Source organism: Melanotaenia boesemani, chromosome 10 (genome assembly GCF_017639745.1).
Source record: "Melanotaenia boesemani isolate fMelBoe1 chromosome 10, fMelBoe1.pri, whole genome shotgun sequence".
NCBI classification, from domain to species: domain Eukaryota; kingdom Metazoa; phylum Chordata; class Actinopteri; order Atheriniformes; family Melanotaeniidae; genus Melanotaenia; species Melanotaenia boesemani.
In genome coordinates this window covers 8744594-8766926 of record NC_055691.1, presented here as the reverse complement: position 1 = coordinate 8766926, position 22333 = coordinate 8744594, and the positions used below count along the sequence as shown (strand labels likewise).

The following is a 22333-nucleotide window of genomic DNA, read 5'->3' as shown; positions in this document are numbered from 1 at the left end:
GTTCAAAAGGAAAAAGGTGGTCCAAAAAGCTAGGAGGGAAGTTTTATGAAGTAAACACTTGGCATCAAATTATGTTATGTTTTAAATCTGTAGATTTTGTGCAAATAATAATAATTTTTTACACATGTTGTGAAGTATTAGAATTATATTGGTTCGTTTAGTTTGGTATTATAAATGCTTCCTGAATTATTTGTTTAATTTTTAATTACATTTAAAGTAAAGTACAGTTAAACCAAAGACAGTTTCTCTTTGTAAAGGTGTAATTAGTTAGAATACAATACAAATGTTAAATAAATGCGCTGTCACTGCAATTAAAACGGAGATTTACGCATAAGTTGCAATTCGCGCAGCGCGCGCTCCCGAGACAAACTTCAACAACTGCGCGCGCTCCGGCTGGTACTTAACGCCTGGTGTCTGGTCTCCGTGTCAGGAGCGGTGCCAATGTGTACATCGAGCAGCCGAATGAAAGACGAAAAAAAGAGACATCCTGCGTCCATCACTGCACCACACACGCACGCATTTTTCCGTCGTGAACTGAAGGATATTTCTCCCGAGGTAAGCGGCTGCTCCCCGACAAGTGAAACAGCAGATTTTCGAGTGTAGCGAAAACAACAGCATACGTTAGCTTCCCTCATTAGCGCCGTGCTAATGCTAGGTGTTAGCTAGCTGCGGTTGCCAAGAAGCTAGTTATCCCTTGTCTCTGAATTGATTTGTGTATTTGAAAGCTCCATTTTTTATGGACAGTCGATACAAAAGCATTGTTAGCAGACGCTGTCATTTGCATTTGTTCAACAGTGCTCGAAAGATTAAAGGTATCGGTTTCTCAGATTTATCTTACTCTCGCTAGCTGACAAATCACCGATTGAGCTAGCTAGTAAGCCGTGGGGTGCTGCTTTACGGCAGAACCAGGCCCCGTATGTCTGTAACGGTTACTGTTCGATTGCTACGCTGTTGTGTGCATTGCCAGGCCAGATCTCTTTCAGAACAGGCTAAGTAAAACCACAATGGTATTTTTTGATGTATAGAAATAACATTTTCTTTTTTGTATGTGTGGTGGAAGTGATAAGTAATGTTTACCCCAAAGTAGCAACCGTGGCAGCAGTCAGATCCCCAGTGACTGCGTGCGTTTGTTTGACCTGTCTATAAACAGAACAGGGTACACGTCTGCCTACTATGAATGTTTTTTGTTTATGAAAAGGCTGTGATCTGCTTTAATAGTGGGCATGGTTGTGTGCGTGGATAGCTGTAGATTGGTAAAGTATTAGATTGTAAACAAAACAGCCGGTGTGATAGTCTGACGCTGCAGGAACTCTAGTACACATCATATTTGTTTTCATTGTGGTTTCAAGGTGTCTGTTCAGGCCGATCATTGCTGCCGATAACGTGAATAATTTGCATTATGACAGATGAGCAGTAAGTTGGTGATGATCATAAATTCGTTGGATTCAACTATTTATGTGCTACATGACAAGACGCATAGACTGGGTCTGGAATATTTATTGGCTATGGAGACTTGTAAAGTTTGGGGGTAGTTTTCTAACTACTTCTATTTCTGTATATTTAGTGTTTTTGGTAGTAACGTGTATATTAAGTATATATATATATAAATACTATATATATATATATATATATACGTATATTAAGGATGTGTAACATTCTAGTTGATTTCAGGGAGTTTTATTGAAATTGAGCCTGTGAAATTCGTTGCAAAGAGCACAGTTAGTAGCCTTTATGAAAAGCCAAGTAACTTGCAGTAGGGAACTTTACAACAAAATGCTTTATCCAAGGGTAACATTGCAAACCTGTAAAGCTAAGTATTGATTCAATACAAAATGAGCATTTAAAAGGCATAAATGCACAGTTAACACTGTTGAGTGCAACTAAAACCTCGGATGTGTAACACTGACTGATTAACAAGCTAAAAACATGTAGAAAACCTACATTTTCCATCCACTTCTGCTATGTTTTAACCTGTGCATGCTGGGCTATCACATGTGAATTGTTTCTGTGATGTGACTTGTTGATGTGAGAAAACCTTGTATGGACTGTCACACTGCTCTTTGTGGTGTCGCATGCAAATTGTAAATGTATGTGTACGGTGGCTCTTTCCATCACTTTAACAGGCCTGTCAGAATGTGAAGTGAGGAACATTAATGGAAAATTGACTAATGTGTGCATAACAGATAAACAAAGTCATTAATGCTGTCTGTAAATGACTCCAGTCTCTTCCTTAGTCCACTACTGTTTTACATTGATATAAACTTTTGAACAAATGACTTTATTTAGCAAAAAAAAAAAAAAAATCCCTTTTAAAGATTGGAAAAAGGTCAGTTGATACTGCTTTGGCTTTCCACGAAGAAGAACCTCACAAGCTGCTGAAATGAAAAGTTTTGGTTCCTGCTACTAGAGTGCAACAGATTGCACCTTTTTTTTAAGTTTTGTGTTGCGGTGTCTGAAGCCAACTGACACCCTACATTAAGGCGACAGAGCTCACACCTTCTGAATCTTTCCACTATGTAGTTCTTGAAATGCTAATTTTAAAAATTGTGTTGCACATATGAACTTTTTGGGTGTTTGGGCAGATATGTGGTGTTATTGTTCATCGCTGATGGCTGGCACCTGTACTGATGGTTGGCCATCCTCAATGCTTGGAAGTGAGTGTGTCATGCAGAGTCAGTTATTTTCAGATTGCTGATGCATTGTGGTGAAAATACATAATTTACTGTTTAGACATGGTGGTGACATCCGAATGCAATGAAATGCTAAGAAAACCATGTGTTTATCTGCAAACTATTAATGCTTAGCTGCAGTGGAATAAAGTGAAGCTGCTGTTAATGTTATATGTCTATACCTCAGCACCACACAGTAAGCATGCAAGCTTCATTGCATTGATTTAGAGTAAGGTTTGGTCCCATTTCTTCTTTCAAATATGAAACTTTCCAACCTTAAAACTCAGTGTTTCTGACTTGTTTGATGGAATGGTGATATTCTCAGAGCCGTCGTTGCCCTGCAGCATCCCACATTTCATAACTTGTGCTTATGGGACTCGGCATCCCTTTACAGCTGAGTTTGGCTTTATGCACGCTGGCCGGAAAAATCTGTGTATCATAAAAAATACTAAAAATAATGTTCATACGCCATGATTCATCTTTTGGGTTTGACCCTGTGTCTAAAACAGGTCCAAGCCCTCCCTTCTCTCTGCCTGCATACAAACACAAACAGGTTAATGTTGCTATATCTTTTGCTAAATAATGAGGATAGTGCAGTTCACCCTTGGGGCTTCATCATCTTTGTGATGAAATCGGTTTATGTTGGGTCTGCCTCCGAGTTAATGTTCAACCATCTAGTATTTGATCTCTGAGCTGTGCACTGTTTGGGTTTATGCAATGATCTGTATTGATTTAATGCACAAAATCCTTCACTATGGATATGGATGGATATCTATATGCTTCCATAAACTTACAGTGATGGCGAATATATGGTAGCCATGCTTTGACCTTAAACACCAACCTCATGCCAAAAGTGATGGCACCTTCTGTTCTTGGTGTTTTGCTGTCATGTTTGTATGATCCGGCTATATACAAAAAAAAAGTCCTTGCACACATGTAGTAACATCTATATAGAGCCCTTAATCCAACTGCTGCTTTTATGGTATGCTTCAGTTACATAACAGAAGGGTCCATTTAATTGTGGATGCATTATTTGGACCCACAGCACGGCATCTGCAAAGATTTGCTCCCGTTCTCACATTCCTCCATGTTTTAATTTCTCTTTCTCTTCTTTCTCTGCTCCTGCTGGTTTTCCTGGTATTTGGCCTTTTCAGTGAACTGGTAATGGTAAGGAGCTGGTGTCCTCTGTGTGTTTTTTTGGTTTGTTTTTCACAGGGTAATTCTACCAGTTATCTTTACAGTATTTGATTTATTTATCCTGGAAACTCCACCAAGGTGATATTATAATGGTGGACCTTTTATTTAAGACTATTCATGTTGCAACAAAACGCTCCCCAACCCTGAGACTACTACAGTATTACTACATGCACAACTTTTACAATTGTTTGTACATGCATAGTACTGTTGTTTATAATACTCACCATATATTATTATTTATTACTTTTATTGCTATTGTTACTGTGTATATGTTTTACACTTACAGCATTTACTGTTAGCAGCTTCTTTATCAGGGTTTGTTTTTTGCTACAATGATATCCTAATTGTAATGTAAAAATACACCAACACCTTAAGAAAAATAACAGTTTATAGACAAAAAAAATCAGGCATGAATAAAGATGCTTTCTTTTATGCTTTTTTTTAGACGAGTAAGTCAGTTTCTTTCTCATCCTTAGTCTTCTTTTTGTTGTACATGTTTCCATTAGTTTTTTAAATGTCTTTTTAATTCATACTTTGTCGAACTTTTGCAATATTTTTTAAATGCTGGTTTTAAGCATGTTTTAGTGGCTTTATTTCATGGCCTCTAAACGGCGTTACGCCATCAAAGTGCTGTATTGGATAGTGTCACATAAGGACTCGTCATACAAACATTGTTGGTATGATGACATAAATTTATTCTTTTTTTCCATCTAATCGATAAAGATACTGATACTGTTTACTTTAAAAGTATGTTTTTTTTTTAGCGTGAAATAAACTAACTGAATTAATCATTTATTTTTATTAGCACATGGGTTACTTTAAAGGATCTAATTCACAATTTTGACTAGCAGATATTGAAGTATTGATACGCCCATCCCTACTATCAGGTTTTTAAGTAGTCACTCACTGGAAAGCTTCAACAACAGTGTGATGCTATGGATTGTTTCCAAAACGATGAACTGGATGGGATAGTGGATGGAAACACCCACTATCCCATCCGTGTTCTCCTGAAGAAGCTGCACACGGATCTATAGTCGTAGGATTCACACCTTTGGACTGTAAAAGAATACAGTTTGGGAGGCCACTGACTTTTGCACCTCAAACATTGTCCATGAGTAGAGCGCTGTTTTCAGCTTTCAGCTTCGTGGTGTGGACTGAAAATGTTGAAGAAACTGAGGCTGATGTTGGACTATTTACAGCTTGTTGAAATACTCCTTAGAGTCAGCTTAAATGGGTGGGGTGCCTTTTTAATTTTATTATATTAAAATCATCACTGGTTAGAATGGAGATGGAACTGAAAGAAGTTTTTTATTGTACAACCTATTTACAAATGTGCTTCTGTTTATTCAAATCTGAGTCTTTCCTTGTAGATTAAAGTCTCAAAGAAGAATCGTTTATTTTCATGAAGTTGTCTCGTAACATTTAATGAGCTCCTCTAGTTCTGGTATAGGCACTAGATACTTGATCTTTCTTTGATCAGGATGTGGTTAGTTGGATATGGTCTTTATTACACCTATGTTGTCATTTGTGCCCATGGGTTCTAATAATTTGATTTCTGTCCTCAGCTAGGATTAAGTTTCTTGGTGACTAAGGCTCTGTTTACTTAGTGGCTCAAAGACTGTTCAAACTGCAGCTCAGTTCAGTTCTTTCACATGTACTCCTAAATCAGATCTGTGTTGAAGCGACTTCAGTGTGAATGGTAATGCTACGCATTGCGTGACATTCTGTTTTCCTCTGTGCATGTGTGTTACTTCAGGGCTACGTACTGTTTACACTGAAGTATAACGTGGAACAATGTCATGCTTTTTTTTCGGCTCTGATTGCACAAAAACTTCAGTGCTAATAACACATGCCAGCAAAGCATAGCATCCGGTTTTTGGTACACCGATTAAATTGAGACACATGACAGAGCTCGGCTAAATCAGTGTCGCTAATTTAGCTATTTTGCCGCTGTATTTAGCGAGTTTTCAGACCCATCTAGTGACTATTTCAAAGAAGCAACTAGCGATAAATCTAGCGACTTTCTGGTGATACTGGAGACTTTTGGGAAAACGACGTAAAAGCATGTTTATGTCTTCTCGATAAGCAGCGCTTCCGCCCCTCCCCCGTTCATTAGCGCTCAGCTGCAGTCGAGCAGAACGCGTTCATCTCTGCTACAGGACCAGACTGAACATGAAACGTTGCAAAGCTGCTCCTGCTGATCCTGGCTTATCGTCACATATTAATGTCTATTAATAAAGAGGAAAACATTAAAAAAGTTAAAAGTTCTGTAAAATATTCTAGACTCTTTATCAGAGAACAGCTGGAGCTGCTAGTTAAAGTGCTTAAAATGACTTTTTAACTTGAGGTCTGTTCATTTTGGCCTAGCGATATTTTCTATTTCTCTTTCTTCTGTTTGGAATTGAAATACAATTAAATAAATTTTTCTGTATAACTAGAGCTTGAGTTTACAATATTAATGTCTGTATTATTTGATTCAGACATTCTTTAAAATCCATTTAAATTAAAAGAATTTAGCTTTTTGGGGGAAATTGTTATTCGATTAAAATGCAAATAATTGAGAGTAATTACATAGCCTGTAATTAGATTAATTTTTTAATAGAGTCCCACCCCTAAACGTAAGATGTTCCAGTGAAACAGCAGTTGCCGCGATGTGATGCATTCAGTGTCCTTTTTCCATAATGACCTATCATGTGCTTATTTCAGTTTTATTATTATTACACATCCCAATTATACTCCTGCAGTCTTACACCACATGTAATAACGGTTGTCTGTAAATATCCTTTTTGTTTCCACTGTGCCTTTGCTGAAGTTGTTTTTCATTAAAAAAAAAAACATTTTCAAAAAGGTTTAACTTGTTGGTCTATAAATGTTTAATAATATACTTTATGGTGTGTAACCTGCAAAAAAAAAAAAAAAAAATGATTTAGACATTGTATCTGAGATATTTGATCTTACATTTCTTAATTTGCATTTGATTTAAATTCTTTTGAACTTAAGAAGTTTTAATTCATTTGAAATGAAAACTTCTTATTTTTGATGTGGTCCATCTGAACTGAGCACCTCTTGTTCTGCTCCAGCTGTCACCTGACCATGCGTTCATGTGTGTACGATGTGACATGGAACAACGCAGGACAGCTTTTTTATTTAAGTTAAATCATATCTGGAGCTAAAACCCTGCATGTTTTGAGTGTTACAGTGAAAGTCTCAGTTTGCCTCGATCAGCTCGTCTTCACAACAATTTCAGCTGTTCGTGCGTAGGCTGATGTTGGAGGGAGGGTGTTTGTGTGTTTCTGTGTGTGTTAGAGACAGACGTGAGCCACTGTGAAGTAATTCTAGCTGTGTCACTAACGCCAAAGGGAGTCCCGGCTTTCTTTATCATTCTCTCTGGTGTTTGTGTCAACGTGTGGTTGTGTATCCACGGTGCATGTGGTTTGACTTCAGGATGGGGTTGCCTTTGCCCTCATCTGCTCTTTGTGGCTTCTCCATGGTAACAAGCTGTTTGGGAGCATTTTTCCTTTTGTTGTTTTTCCAGCTGGGAAGAGGATGGGAACGCTATAGATAAAAAAACACCGTTCTGTGTGTCTGAGGGTGATGTGTGTTTTTGTGTTACAGTATTCCCACACAACGACCAATTTGTGGCGCAGAACCACAGAATTAACTCCAATTTCTACAGAATCAACAGATCAGATCTGCACTTTCATATGATACCAAGCATAAAAAGATATTCGCCAAGCAGCACACGTCAGTCTCAAAACAAACACAAAGCTAACCTTTGCATATCACAGCAGCCTTTAACATAGTAGCTGGCTGGTGGTAGAAAGTTTTTATACTTCAGGGGCGGGTCTAGAACAGTTTTGATGGGGGGCCAGACAGGAGGACTGACCAGAAAAAGGGGGGCACAAATGAGACTCTTTTTAAGGTCTAGATTTTATAAAATATTGATCTGATTATTACAAATAAAATACTTAATCAAATCGTCAAATTAAAATACTGTTTACCTTCAGTTGTCACTCCTGGTGGTTTTGTGAGAGATATTATCACCATGGAGATGGTTGTTGAGCTGGAAACAGATTAGTTCTTTTCTCAAATAACTTTAAAGAATTAAAATTGAGCTGAATAATTTCAAATGCTTCTTGTAGCTTTAAAATCATCTCAGCAGGTGACTCTGAAGAACAATAGATAAGCACACAGGTGTATTTTTAATAGGACAGCTCAAAGTGTGTGTTTGAACTCCGCTCGCTGCACACGCTTTGCAAACACCCCGATGACCGACATTACCGACCACAACGACACCTGGACACTTGAAATCTCACTGACGCCAGAGGGGCACCACAGTTGTGTGTGTGTGTGTGTATACACACACACACACATATATATATATATATATATATACACACACACACATATATATATATATATATATATATATATATATATATATATATATATATATATATATATATATATATATATATATATACATATATATACATTTACATACATATACATATATATATATATATATATATATATATACATACATATACATACATATATACATATATATACATATATACATATATATACACATATACATACATATACACATATACATACATATATACATATATATACACATATACATATATATATATAATGTGTGTGTGTGTGTGTATATATATATATATTGACCTCCCACCTGATGAAGACCATGGAGAGGCTCATCCTCGGTCACCTCCGCTCCGTGGTGTGCACCGCGATGGACCCGCTGCAGTTTGCCTACAGGCCAAACATCAGGGTGGATGATGCTGTCATCTACCTACTGCACAGGGCGCTGGCTCACCTGGAGACCGCTGGGAGCGTCGTGAGAGTCATGTTTTTTGACTTCTCCAGTGCGTTTAACACCATCCAGCCGGTGCTGCTGCGGGGGAAGCTGGAAGGAGCTGGTGTGGATGGAAAGCTAGCGGCGTGGACCATCGACTACCTCACCAACCGGCCACAGTACGTGCGTCTGCAGAACTGTGTGTCTGAGGTGGTAGTCTGCAGCACGGGGGCCCCTCAGGGAACAGTGCTCTCACCGTTCCTCTTCACCCTTTACACCTCGGACTTCACCTATAACACCAGCAGCTGTCATCTCCAGAAGTTCTCTGACGACTCAGCCATTGTGGGCTGTGTGTCTGAGGGGAACGAGCTGGAGTACCGGTCAGTCATCAGGGACTTTGTGGACTGGTGTGAGCGCAACCACCTGTGCTTAAACACCAGTAAGACCATGGAGATGGTGATTGACTTCCGGAGAAGGACACTACCCCACACACCGGTGAACATCCAGGGGAAGGAGATTGACCGGGTGGACAGTTTCAAGTACCTGGGTGTTCACCTCAACAATAAACTGGAGTGGTCACACCACACAGACGCCTTGTACAAGAAGGGCCAGAGTCGCCTCCACCTCCTGAGGAGACTGAGGTCCTTTGGAGTATGCAGGCCTCTGCTAAGGACATTTTATGACTCTGTGGTAGCCTCTGCTGTCCTCTACGCCGTTGTCTGCTGGGGAGCGAGCAGCACCGACCGGGACAGGAAGAGACTGAACAAGCTGGTCAGGAGGGCCAGCTCTGTCCTGGGCTGCGGGCTGGACTCTGTGGAAGAGGTGGGTGAGAGGAGGATGTTGGCCAAGCTCACATCCATCATGGACAACACCTCTCACCCACTGCACCAGACTGTGGGGGGGCTGAGCAGCTCCTTCAGCAGCAGACTGAGACACCCTCAGTGTAGGAGGGAGCGCTACCGCAGGTCCTTCATCCCCACTGCTGTCAGACTGTACAACTTGTCTGTATAGTCATAATATTGTGTAATATTTATTTATATTTTACTGTGCAATACCCCCCATTATCAATGTCATCATATTCTTTATATCCCACCATCACCATGTAAATATGTATATAGTCTGTGAGGTTGTTGTTATATTTTATTTTATTTTATGTATGGATGTAGTGTGTGTGTGTGTATGTATATATATATATATATATGTATATATATATATATATATATATATATATATATATATATATATATATATATATATATATATATCTTTATATTATAACGGTACATATTTTTGCTTTTCTTAGACTTGTAAATAATTTCTATTGCACTTTCTTGCTGTGATGCATGTTCACCTTATTTTGCCTCTCTGTACTTTATTCTATAACAAGAGCTGCTGTAACAAGTGAATTTCTCCACTGTGAGATAATAAAGTCTAATCTAATATATATATATATATATATATATATATATATATATATATATATATATATATATATATATATATATATGTATGTATATATGTATATATAGCACATAGGCCTGTCGCGATAAGCAATAAGTCAATTAATTGAACGATAAGAAAATAAGAGCACGATAAGTTTGCCGGCCGCGATAATTTTTTTTCGTCCCCCCTTTACCATAGACTGTGTATGACAATAGGTTTCACTATGGAGTATTTCGACTAAACTCTCTGGTTTCTTGCGGAGTGATCTCTCTAGTGTCACACTTGACTGCAGCATGTTGCAGCACGAGCCGGTAAGCCGCATTTGTTTTGCACGGCTGCCAACACGCAATGGCCGTGAGACTTGCGTATTTAAGTGGCTTCTCACGCTCTCGCGCTAAACCTCCGATTCTCATGCTGAAATATGTAAATAATAGATGCAAGCATCTCCTCTTTCATTGTTTCGCTGCTTCCCACATGTAAGCAGAACACACACATTCTAGCTTACGACGTCAGTACAAAGCCCCCACTTCCTGGTCTACCGTAATAACCCCTGTAATCCGCAGGCACATTACGCAAATAGAATCAGCCTATATACTACCATATATGGCAAAATACACATTAAGAGCAATGCCGGCTAATCGAGAGGTTTGGGAGGATTCCCAGTGGGCCGCATAACTTTTGGGCCGGTGTCCCGGCGTATGTGAATGTGGTATCCCAGCTAACTGCTGGGTTGTAGTTACTTATAAGGCCAACAGAGGGCAGAATGACTTTGTTTCACAAGCAGTAGATTTTGAAGAGCAGAAGAAGAACACGGGTTTTTGTTCGATGTAAAGTGCTGAAGTTTGGTTCGTCATTAAAACCGGCATGCTTGTCTACTTGTCTGGAGTTTATTTGAAGATGCAACAGTGAAAAAGGCGCTTTTATTTATTTAGTTTATTGACCTTTGAAAATGTGTACTTGCATTATTACGGCATATGTCACTATATTAGTTGAGAATGGTCTCAAAATGACACATTAGCGCTCTGCGCAATATTATCGTTTATCGCGATAATTTCTGAGAAAATTTATCGTACAGCTAAATTTGTTATCGTGACAGGCCTAATAGCACATCAGATTGCATGCTTATCACACAGTACGTCACCAAACTCCAAAACTGTTCTTACCAAAAGCAATAGATTTTTATTTCCTTACCTTTTCTGGCTTGTTTTCAGTAAAAAAAAATATTCAAAATATTCAACCAAAATTCACAGCATTCTCGTCCATAGTAGCAAAGCTGCGCCAACGTTATGCAACCATTCACCCATCTTGTTGATTTCCTGCGGCTCTTGAGTGTAAATAAAGTTTGTTGAAATTCTACATCTCGCGTGCTTTCAAATGATACCTTACACTTAAATGATATTTTCATTGTTTGAGACAACTTTCGCAATTTCTACAGTTGTCCTCGTCTTCATTCTTCTGCTTTTTTTTGTTCCCCTCCCGATTCTCTTCTTCTTGTCTGGTTTGTTTTTTTCCCTGGTCTCATATCAGCTATTCTGATATGAGACCCGCGATTTCTGGTGGTATTGCTCCGTCTTCCACGCCAAGCAGCGGCTAGCTAAGCTCTATGAAAACGGACAAAATTATGCATGTAACTGACGCATAAAACGGAAAAAAACTGTCCGTCCATCTGCATATCCGTCTCCTGCGTCGAGCATAAATGAGCCTTTAGCTATACATTGATAATAATTGTGGAGTTATTGTAGATTTAATTTGGGTAGTTGTTCAGGTGAACCACACCTCCAAAAACCCTAGAGTTTAACAGGTTAATACCAGAGATGAGTGTGAATATTATTTCTCACAATACAATCTGAGATATGACTGCTTTCATGTCGGCTACTTCCAACACACAATAAAAGAAAAGGACAGCAGGTGATGTTTCATATGGAAATGAGAGCTCCTGCTTTACTCAACCTCTCCCTGTCAACCCTCCCGCCTGGATTCAAATAAAACTCACTGGTTTGGACTTAATCTCAGTGCACTGACAAAATATCTGCATTGGAAAAGGATGTTTAAGATGTAAATGTCTCCCCCCTCCCACCGTCTGTCCCTCCCCTCCCCTGGCTGTAGGTGTTGAAGTGTTTGGGTCACTGGTGATGAACTGCTGCCTGGTCCAGATGGCTCATTGTTGCATCTCCTGGCCTGCCCCTTTAATAACACACTTTGGGAATGGCCTAATGTCTCCAGTGCTGTTTTATAGTTCACAGTTGTCACAGTGGGATGTCTTTGAACACACATCTTCTGTCCAGCTTAATGTTGGACGGCATTGTCTGGATTGTCTGGTCATAATGTGAGCAGATGTAGTGTAACCATTGAAGGTTCGTGACACTGGAAATCCTGTTTCCATGTGAATCCTTGATGGGAAGATGGGTATAAAATGGCCAGTAAATATAAATTTGTTATTTACTTTGCCAAATATTGTCATCTATCATGTAGTACTTTTACTTAGTTGATGTGCTTCAGCTGCAACTTTCTTCTGCTTTACAGATTTTAGATTATGACTTTAAGTTGAAGCCATACACTCTATAAAAGTGCATTTTAAATGAAAAGTACTTGTCATTGTGATGGGACAACCTGTTTGATTCATTGCAGTAAGCACTCTGCTTTACCCTTAATGTTGCATTGAATAATAATGAAACTAAATCAATATAAAAGAAGCACACTGAGAAAGGTTGAGTTGTCTTTGTGTTGCTGCATCTTCACAACCCAGTAATGATAAACATCTGATCCTGCCCACGCTAAAGGGTGAAAACAAAGCATGAAAGAGCCATGCTGGTTTAACCACACTGTACAGTGTCATGGAAAAACACCACCCCAGATGGGCAAATAAGCCATATTTCTTTCCATTTGCAAACATTACTCCTCAGATTTCAGGTTCTCCATGCATGTCATTGATATTAAATATGTCTTATGGTGGGTTGTGTGTTGCTGTGTCAATCGGGTTTATTGACCAGTAAAAAGAAAAACACACAAAAAAAAGTTGAAGGAACGTGCCTCTTGTAGGCTTGAACAATATGGGAAAAAATCTAATTGAGATTTTCTGACCAATATTGCTATTTGGTTTGTGATTTTATACTTTTTTAAATATCAAGATGGTCTGACCACAACAGACTTCTTCTTTTTTTTTTTTTAAGTGTATAAACACGCTAGTCTGACCAAAATTGGATGTATGTTTAACCAGATCAAATGGACCTTGGTATCGCACTCATGCACCATAGCATTTATTTTTATATCTACAGCTTCATCTTTAAGTTGTAGTGCAGTGAATTCAGCTGTAGTCGCAGGTACGTCTCACTCTGTGGAAGTTGGAAGCTCACAAAGCTTTGGACATACACTGAACATGCTTGATTCCCCTCCATGCACAAATACAGAGACAGGGACTGTGGTCCAAATAAACAGCCAGGTTGAGCTTTAACAGAATTCCTCTGCATGATCAGTGTGTGTTTGTATCAGTCACACAGGACTGAATCACAGGAGAACCACGTTTGGATTTCAACATGTGAACATCTCCTTCTCCTCTGCACGTTTTTCTTTGCCAAAGTCATCACTTTGTTTTCTTGAAAGATTCCAACTGGCAGAGATTTGGTTTTTCTTTAGGGTCTCTTTCTGGTTGGGTCAGCTTTGTGTGCACGAGCTGGTTTATGTAAGGGGGGGCAACAGAGTGAACATGACATTCTTAGTATGGTCCGAGAAAGAAAAGCACACATTCCAGAGCTTAAAATATGCAGCACACTCCCCGACTTCCATCATGTTTTATTATTTGGATTGAGAACATTTAGTCTCGTCCATAAATTAATACTAAAGAAAAATGTTGGAGGGGGAACCAGCAGAACGGGCTGAGAAGAAAAAAACAGTGAGAAAGTGAGGCGTAGTGTCGGCGAGGGCAGCTGGTGGTACAGCCTGCAGCTAGACGAGGTTGAAATCTGAGACTTGCACAACCACAGAGCCAGGCGAGGGAGGGAGGAAAGGGGGAAAAAAGAGAGAGAGAATATGTTCATCCAGGAGAAAGAGGGCAAAATATGCAGGTTTAACAGAGCCAAAACCATGCAAGGAAAAGAACCGGCACAGAGCGGAAACCAGTGAAAGAAAAGGTATGAAGGTAAATGAAACTGAGTGAAGCAGACATGTGTGGAGGAAGGAGATGTTTGTAAAGGAAGATTAGGGAAGCTTGTGACACTGGATGCCGGCTTAGCAAAAACATGCTCAGCAGCAGCGACACCTACCACACTCCAGGGGACGAAGAACACCGGTTGTATAGAAGCAAAGGCGGCGGAGAGAGAGAGAGGGAAAGACTTGACGTCTGACTTTCCCTTTCTTCCCTCCCGTTTCCTCCCAGGAAACCAAGAGAGCAAGGCTTTGTTTTCCCATCAGTGAAGGATCATTCCTGTGGGAACGCCTCAACGCCATACGCCCTCTCACTGCGAGGATTGTGCTTTTTATTTTTTTTGCTGCAAACCTGCCATTTTGGAAACTGTTTTGGAAGAGCTTGTTAAAAAAGCTGCAGTAGTTTTGTGCCAAGTAGTTCCTGAAGATTTGGCAAGGAGAGAAGTGGAGGTGGAAATGGCAAAAGGATAATAATCTGGTGCTGGAGAAAGTGAAATGACTTGGCTAAACGGTCTGGCATAAGGGCGGCAGGTTGACCTCGCACACGACAGACGGCTGTTGCAGGAAGAAAAGTTTTTATTCTGAAGGACTTGGGAAATTTAGTCGTCATATGGATTCCAGTCACACATCGTACTCCTATTGTCCCGTCCTCTCATGCGTTGCTATTTTTTCCTGCTGCTAAGGTTCTGTTTGCCTGTTCGTGGACACAGCCCTCATTCTTTCACCACAACTTACCCCGGACCCTCATGAGCTTATGCTTCCTAAATGGGGGGAGCAGGAGGACGAAATATGATCCTGTGTTTTGTGGTGTGTTGAGAGGAGCAGCAGTTTGGTTTCTATGGAAAAGGCCAGAGAAATGTGGCACAGAGGGGCTGCATAAATGCTTTACGTCTATGTCTGTGGTCCAAGTGAAATCGAAGCCAGCTAGCGTAGCACTACAAGCTCCACCCTGGAACTCCTTGTTCAGACTCTTCTCATGTGTAGCCACAAGGAATGACCACACAAATAAAGGTGAAGGAGCCTGAAAACGGTGACGCAAGAGAAAATTCACTCACTTCTTTAAGCACATGAACTTTTTTTTTCCCCTGTCATCAACTCGGTGTGTTTTTGCAGCTGCTCTGTATGCTGCAACCAAGGTGTGGTAAAGGATTGCAGTTTCCTGCACTTGGTTCAGCTGTTGGTGTTTGTGAGGAGTCGATGAATTAATACTTTGTGTGCAGGGAGCCTAGCCAGCTGAAAGTGTTGTGTATGTTGTGGCAGACTGTGTGTTGAATAGTTTGCGTGTGGGTGAGTACAGAAGAAGCTCTGAGCTGTGTACATTGGGTTGAAGTGTATGTTGTGTTCTGAGTCTGACTGAGAGGAGAGTGGGCCGCGAGTTCAGAGCAAAGAATGGCATGTTTGTGTTGAAACCTAGCTTGTTTTTGCCTCCATCTCCTTTCTTCAATCTATCTTTTCCTTCCTTTTCCCACTGAAATCGTCTCCTATTTCTGAGTGACAGTGATGCTTACAGTGCTTTCAGACAGACACCGTTCTGGTTCTGGAGTCTCACACCAGTTTAACCAGAACCAAAATAGGAGAACTTTGCTCTGCAGAAGTAAAACAACTGTTTACTGAGTCGTCAAGCTTAGCATGCGGACCAGACTAACATCGGACATCCATATGTCTGGTAAAACTTGCGTCCGTTCTTGTTGATCAAGCAGTGGATGCATGTGGCAATGATATCATTGAGGGCAGGGCGGGACACATCCGAGAAGAAGCGTTGGCTCGGAAGGGTTTAATGTGAAAAGTTTTTACAGCGCTCAAACACCCGCTGAATGAATATTCGACTCTGTGTTGTTGTTGTTGTTTTAATTTAGCACTGCTAGCTGCTAACGCGGCTGCTTCATATACTACTTCGCTGCGATGACGATTTTTCAGGTGAGATATTAGATTCGTTGTGATAAAACTTGAAGCTTTCTTTCCTTCTCAGAATTCTCGTTGAACAGTTTTAACAGTAATTCTGTTATCGTCTTCTGCGACCAAGAAATATGACCACACCGGTGAAGACATGCTTGCTCATTATTAGTCAGGCAGTGATGGGGTCAAGCCAGGGGCCTGCTAGTATGTTGTGCATAATCTGCGCGTCTTTGCCACTACTCTGCCTGAATAAAATACCCCCAAGTTTCATTCATTTATCAGGGTTTTTTAATCATAAAAAGGTAGCTATTGGACTATTAAAAAGAAAAAGAAAAAAAAAATCCCATATCAGCTGATATTTTATCGGCCCAATAAATATCGTACATCCCTAAGTTAAAGTAAATCTAAAATGCAGTAAAACCTTTACAGGTGAACTTAATTTGACCTTCTATTGATTTTGAATGCACATGTGCAACTGTACTTATTGCAATAACAAGCTCTTCTCTAACAAGATGATTTAACCACAGAAAGAGATCCGTGAAAGGACCAATGAATGTTCTGGTGCAACGACAGCTTCGATGTAAAACACTCTTCTTCATCATACTCGTCACATTCAGACGTCATCAGACCAAGACCACACACACTGAGACATTTTATGTTGTGACATATCCACCACTTCTGTTTCAATAAATAGTTTGAGATGAAGGTATTAACATCACGTGATTCTGAAGTCCTCCATTCATGATGCAGTATGAGTGTAGCATCAACTTTTTACATTTTCTGTAAATTTGGCTGAAAAGTTGAATATCATTACTTTTTGTGAGTAGTGTATCAGGTAAATTTGACATAGTATTTTAATGCCTGTGTAACATCATTCAGTGCAAACTATAACCTATGAGACAAATAGTTATTGTGCAACTGGGTAACAGATTTATTTGATGGACAACTAATGACTTAATTCTGCTCATATTTTGGCTTTAAGCTTATCCTGGCGTTGTAACACGGACCTGGTTTTTAGTAATAACACAAGAACACGGAGACAGGATCCACGTGTATCAGTAACATCAGTCTCATCACTTTATGCTGATAATACTGTTCACATCAATGTAAAACTACAATGCTCCCACTGATGCGTGCCAAAAATAACTTAAAATTAATTTAAACTTCCACCTCGTTCTTTTATATTTCATGATCAGCAAAAATCTTCAAAGGAAGGAACCAAAATCCTGTAGGTAGATGATGGGCACAAAGCATCATGGGTAGCAAATTAATTCACTTTTATTTCTGTGGCATCAGTCTAAATAAAGTCCAGTTGGATTAAATGAATTATCTACATTCATCCAATTCACTTGGGAGGAACCGGGTGGGGCTGGAAAGGAAAAGGCAGGGGCTCGGGATGAACTAGGGGGGAGCTGGGGAGGAACTGGCGGAACTCGGGAGGAACCGGGCGGGGCTGGGGAGGAGCCAGCGGAGCTCGGGAGGAACCGGGCGGGGCTAGGGAGGAATCGCAGAGCTCGGGGGGGAACTGGCGGAGCTTGGAACGTTTTCTTTGTGATCATTGCAAACTAAAATACAAGATTTTTCAACTCCTTTTGTTAAAAGTTGCAACCCAACATTCTTATTTGGATTTTTATTTATTTACTTTAATAAAACAAAACTGTTAATATAATTATATATTTTGCTAATGAGACATTTTGGAATTAAACATAAAAAGGTTTGTGGTCGACTCTGTAGAGAATATTGTGATGATGAATCAGTTAGAAACATGGATCCAGCTCATGTTTTGTATGAAATATGAATGAATAATCGTGGAGCCGGCAGGCTGCACAGCATCCATCAATGATTTTAGAGGTCTCAGACGGCTGCACGTTGCATTAGCAGCAAGAAAAGTGCTGTAAAAGCCTTCAGTAAGTGTCGAGTCCACTCAGACATACAAGATGGGCTGTGTCCTTCCTGAATTATACGGCCCACCGGCTCGGTCTACATGCTGACCCAGTTGGTGGTGGACGGTGTATTAGCTGCAGAGTATTACACTGACCTGACTTCATGGTTATTGTAGGAACTCTGTGGGTGTGAATTTAAAAGCTTTTTGTTTTACCTTTTGTTTTTTTGTTTTTGTCTTTTTCAGAGGTCCACACATTTCAAGAGCAGTCGAAAGCCTTATTTGGAAATCTTATGGACGAAGGTGAGTACTTGTTTCTGTAAGAGTTCATTTCTTTTATTCACCTCTGACCATGTTCATCTGCAGGGCTGTTGTGTTTTTAAGGATTTTTCTGCTTTCTCTTATCATTTAAGAAGTTAAGTGTTTGAGCTCATTTCGTGAACATTTCTATTTTTTTCTTTTTCTTTATGACAGACACTTGATTTGTTTTGATTTGATATGTGGAATTCACACATCTGGTCCCAAAATTGAAGTTGATTTTAGAGTCATAGATTGCTGTCTTTATATTCTGCATCTTCGACAGTCGAGCAGGATTGATCCCAACATCAAGTTAAAATATGAGACATTTGCATTGTTTTGACCCCTTTCATTTTACTTGAAAAACAGAAAAACAGTTTTCTGCTCCATCATCGTTCTTCTTTGTTGTCCTTCCTCTGCCTCCTGACACATGGAGCCATGTTTGAACCTGACTCTACCTGGTTAGACTTCTCCCACCATTCTGTTGCGTTTATAATTCTGCTGCAAAGTGAAGTCACTCTTCTAATGAACAGCTTGTAGTTTCCAGTGTCCACATCCTGAGAAGTGGCCCCCAGAACTTTTGTAAACTGTAAGCTCAGTCTGGAAAAGTCCCATCCCTTCCCATCACAAAACACTTCTGCTCTGTTTTACTTTTTTTTTTTCTATAATCTCTGCAGTCTCACCTCCTCGTCTCCACATGTGCCAGCAGAGCAAGCGATGCAGCGTTTCACCCTCCACACTCTGGCGTGCTGGACTCACTGTAGCCGTACATGCTTCAACATGTGGCTGCTGTATGCAGGACAGATGTTTTATCATTTCAAAGAAAAGTAGAAAAGCCAATGCAGCTGTGGCCTGCTGAGATTCTCTTTGACAGACGAGCTTTAGTCATTGGTATGAAATAGTTTGTTTTTACAGCCATGTGTCTGGTGGATTTCCCAAACTCACCAACCAATCAGAATTTCCACTGCCATATTTTTTGTTTGTTTGTTTTAGGGAAAATATTAGCAAATCTGCCATTTTTTAAATAAAAATACTAAACAACAACACTGTGAGAATGAAAATATTTGAAATGATTGACAGAAATCAGAGATCTATCAAAGTAAATTAAATGAACACAATCATCTTAACTAAATATTCGTCGTAACTCTTCATTTCATTGACAGTCAAAATTTCCTCAGATTTCTGATCAGAACTTTGATCTTCAGTCTGAATCTTCCTGTTTAAACTTGGATGTTGCTTCCTGTTTCATTAAATTCCCACTGTTCCCTGGGAAGAGGATTTTTTTTTTTTATTTTGCCTTTTTTGTAAACTCTGCTCTATAAATAAATAAAGAAAAAAAATCCTGTCACAATCTCCAATCAAGCTGCAGGTTTTTCTGTATTTTGTGCTCAGTGTTTTTAGAATCGGCTCCATTAAGGATGCAGCAGGTCTGTCTTCTTAAAGCCACTCCAGCACGGCGTGTCTTCATGATGTTGGTGGCGTTTTCATGCCAGTTACCTACACAGCTCAGCCAATGAGAAGCCAGTTAATCAGCCCTCCTTAAACTTTTCTGTGCACCAGTTGACCTTTTTTTGTTCTGGAGTAGGTTAATCTGTTCAGTAGTCCAGTCAGCATACTGGGTTAAGTTGGCACCTCGGTGTGAGGCAGCAGTCCCATCTGCCACACTCACAGGACCTAAAACCATCTTTCACACACACAGCTGATGGTTGATGGCTTATATGGTTTCTATTTTCTCCCAAACACATCACCACACCCGGGAATGGCAGGGGTCCGTTTAGTCTGTTTGTTTTAAGCTAATTTCATAGCCTCATGCTCCCAGTCTGCATCAAATAACCATCTCTGAAGTTGGGATCATAACTTTGTGGGCAGTCGGTGAAAGCACCCTGGGTTGAATACTTGAGTCGTGCATGCTAGCTGACGGTGACCCTGGTCTTGGCCTAGCTCTGTGTCTTGAGCTAATTTGGTCCTCCTGCTGCTAGCATGCTAGCCAGCTAAGAAGTTCTATTAATAGCTTCTAAGGCTGCGTCTCCATCACAGCAGATGTGTTTAGAGGCAAGCAGGATAATGGTGTCTGACTACAGCCAGTTTGTACCTCCATGTTTGCCTTCCCTCTCCCTGACCAGGGAAATGGACTAAAATGTTAAACTTATTACAGTCGCCAGTGGTCTGCTGTTGAGCCTCATAGAGGACTTAATCTTTCCAGCGTTTTGTGGGGGTGTTCATTTCTGTCTGTGAACACACTGCTGTGCCGTCTCCCTACCTGACCATCTTTTTCTTCTCCCACACATACTACCCTTACTTCTCTCCACATTGTCCCCACTCAGCTCTGCTTTGATTTTTTTTTTACATTTGATTTTTCCTTTATTTACCACATAAAGAAATGTTTACCGTACCCATATTTGGTATAATAATTAACTGTTTTTGAGCTTGAAAAATTAAGCATAAGTTGCAAATATGCTCAGACCCCACAGTGGTTGACCCCTGAAGCCAGTGCAGAGGCTTGAACCTGGATTTACGGACCCACTCAGTTGCAGCAGAATTGTTGCCAGAATCCCAAAAACTGCAAATGGAACAAAAGAGGTCAAACTGAGACGCAATCAAGTTATATACAAATATTTCAGACTATAATAGGAATTATGTAAATATTGCTATACAAATAAACTGCCTTGTCTATGTGGCTGAGGAGGAAAGAAAAGGCTCAACATTTACCATCTCTCTATTTATCATTTCACCTCTGTAGGCTACTCGTAAAGATCAGTATAAAACTTCATTTCAAACAAAACTAAACTGCAGTTTATGCTCCACATTATGAGAAGATTATGATTAAATCATTTTGTTTCTTTTAATTTAGCCGATGTTGGACCAGAACATTGCTACTTTGACCCCATGTGAGCCATCACATGGATAGAAAACTGAATCCAGGCTGCATTCTCTTGTTTTTCCCAGAAATGAGTCGCCAGACCGCCACCGCGCTGCCCACAGGAACTTCCAAGTGCCCCCCCTCTCAGCGCGTGCCCACCCTGTCTGGCACCACAGCCTCCAACAGTGACCTGGCCAGCCTGTTCGAGTGTCCTGTCTGCTTCGACTATGTCCTCCCCCCGATCCTGCAGTGTCAGTCTGGACACCTGGTACGTACAGATCCAACTGGACCAATTATTCCATCTTACAGAAGTCTAAAATATATATATCAATATATATATATATATATTTATATATTTCATCCCAGGTATGCTCCAACTGTCGGCCGAAACTCACCTGCTGCCCCACCTGCAGAGGACCCCTGGGCTCAATCAGGAACCTGGCCATGGAGAAGGTGGCCAACTCTGTCCTCTTTCCCTGCAAGTACGCCTCGTCGGGCTGCGAAGTCACGCTGCCTCACACCGACAAGACGGAGCATGAGGAGCTGTGCGAGTTTCGGCCGTACTCCTGCCCCTGCCCCGGGGCCTCCTGCAAGTGGCAAGGGTCCCTGGACGCGGTCATGCCTCACCTGATGCACCAGCACAAGTCCATCACCACACTGCAGGTCAGATGCTCGTAAAGCCCTACGGCGCTTCAGAGGGGATCTGTTGGGAGATGATCAATCTGTCCTGGGTCACAGAATCATTTGATTGAAACGATGCTGTCAGTCATCCTGGTGAAACAGAGATGAGCTCTGTTCTCTACATGCTGCCGTCAGACTGGCTGCTTCTGAAAAAGAAAGAGTTAAAACTTGAACTGGCAAGCCATTTTTCAGATGACAATGTGATCCAGATGTTATTCCAGCCTGAACAGCTAACGGTAACGTTTACAAGCGCCCTCTGCTGGTCAACAAGATGAACCACCTGATGCTCGTGTTTATTTAGAGTTAAATTAAATTAGTTCTGGTCATTATCAGATCTTAAAATGAGGTAAACGCAACCTAAGATCAACAATAACACGACGTGTCACAGTGATGCAGAAGCAAGGTGTGAAAAACTGCTTCCACTCCCTGGTCCAGCAGCTTGT

The 22333-nt window shown here is 40.5% G+C and overlaps 1 protein-coding gene across 2 annotated transcripts in view; it reads left to right on the top strand.

Annotated features, from left to right (window-relative positions):
- The first annotated feature begins 384 nt into the window (after positions 1–384).
- siah1 (siah E3 ubiquitin protein ligase 1) overlaps positions 385–22333 on the top strand; it is a 24699-nt gene continuing 2750 nt past the window's right edge. Inside the window, exons 1-4 of one of the 2 annotated variants that reach the window (XM_041997678.1) lie at positions 385–555; positions 18299–18355; positions 21296–21477; positions 21576–21872. In XM_041997678.1, coding sequence (XP_041853612.1) covers positions 18346–18355; positions 21296–21477; positions 21576–21872 — 489 coding nt within the window. In that variant the 5' untranslated portion in view covers positions 385–555; positions 18299–18345. Of the gene's footprint in view, positions 556–14440; positions 15286–18298; positions 18356–21295; positions 21478–21575; positions 21873–22333 lie in introns of those variants that run through there. The other variant, XM_041997676.1, reaches the window with a different exon arrangement.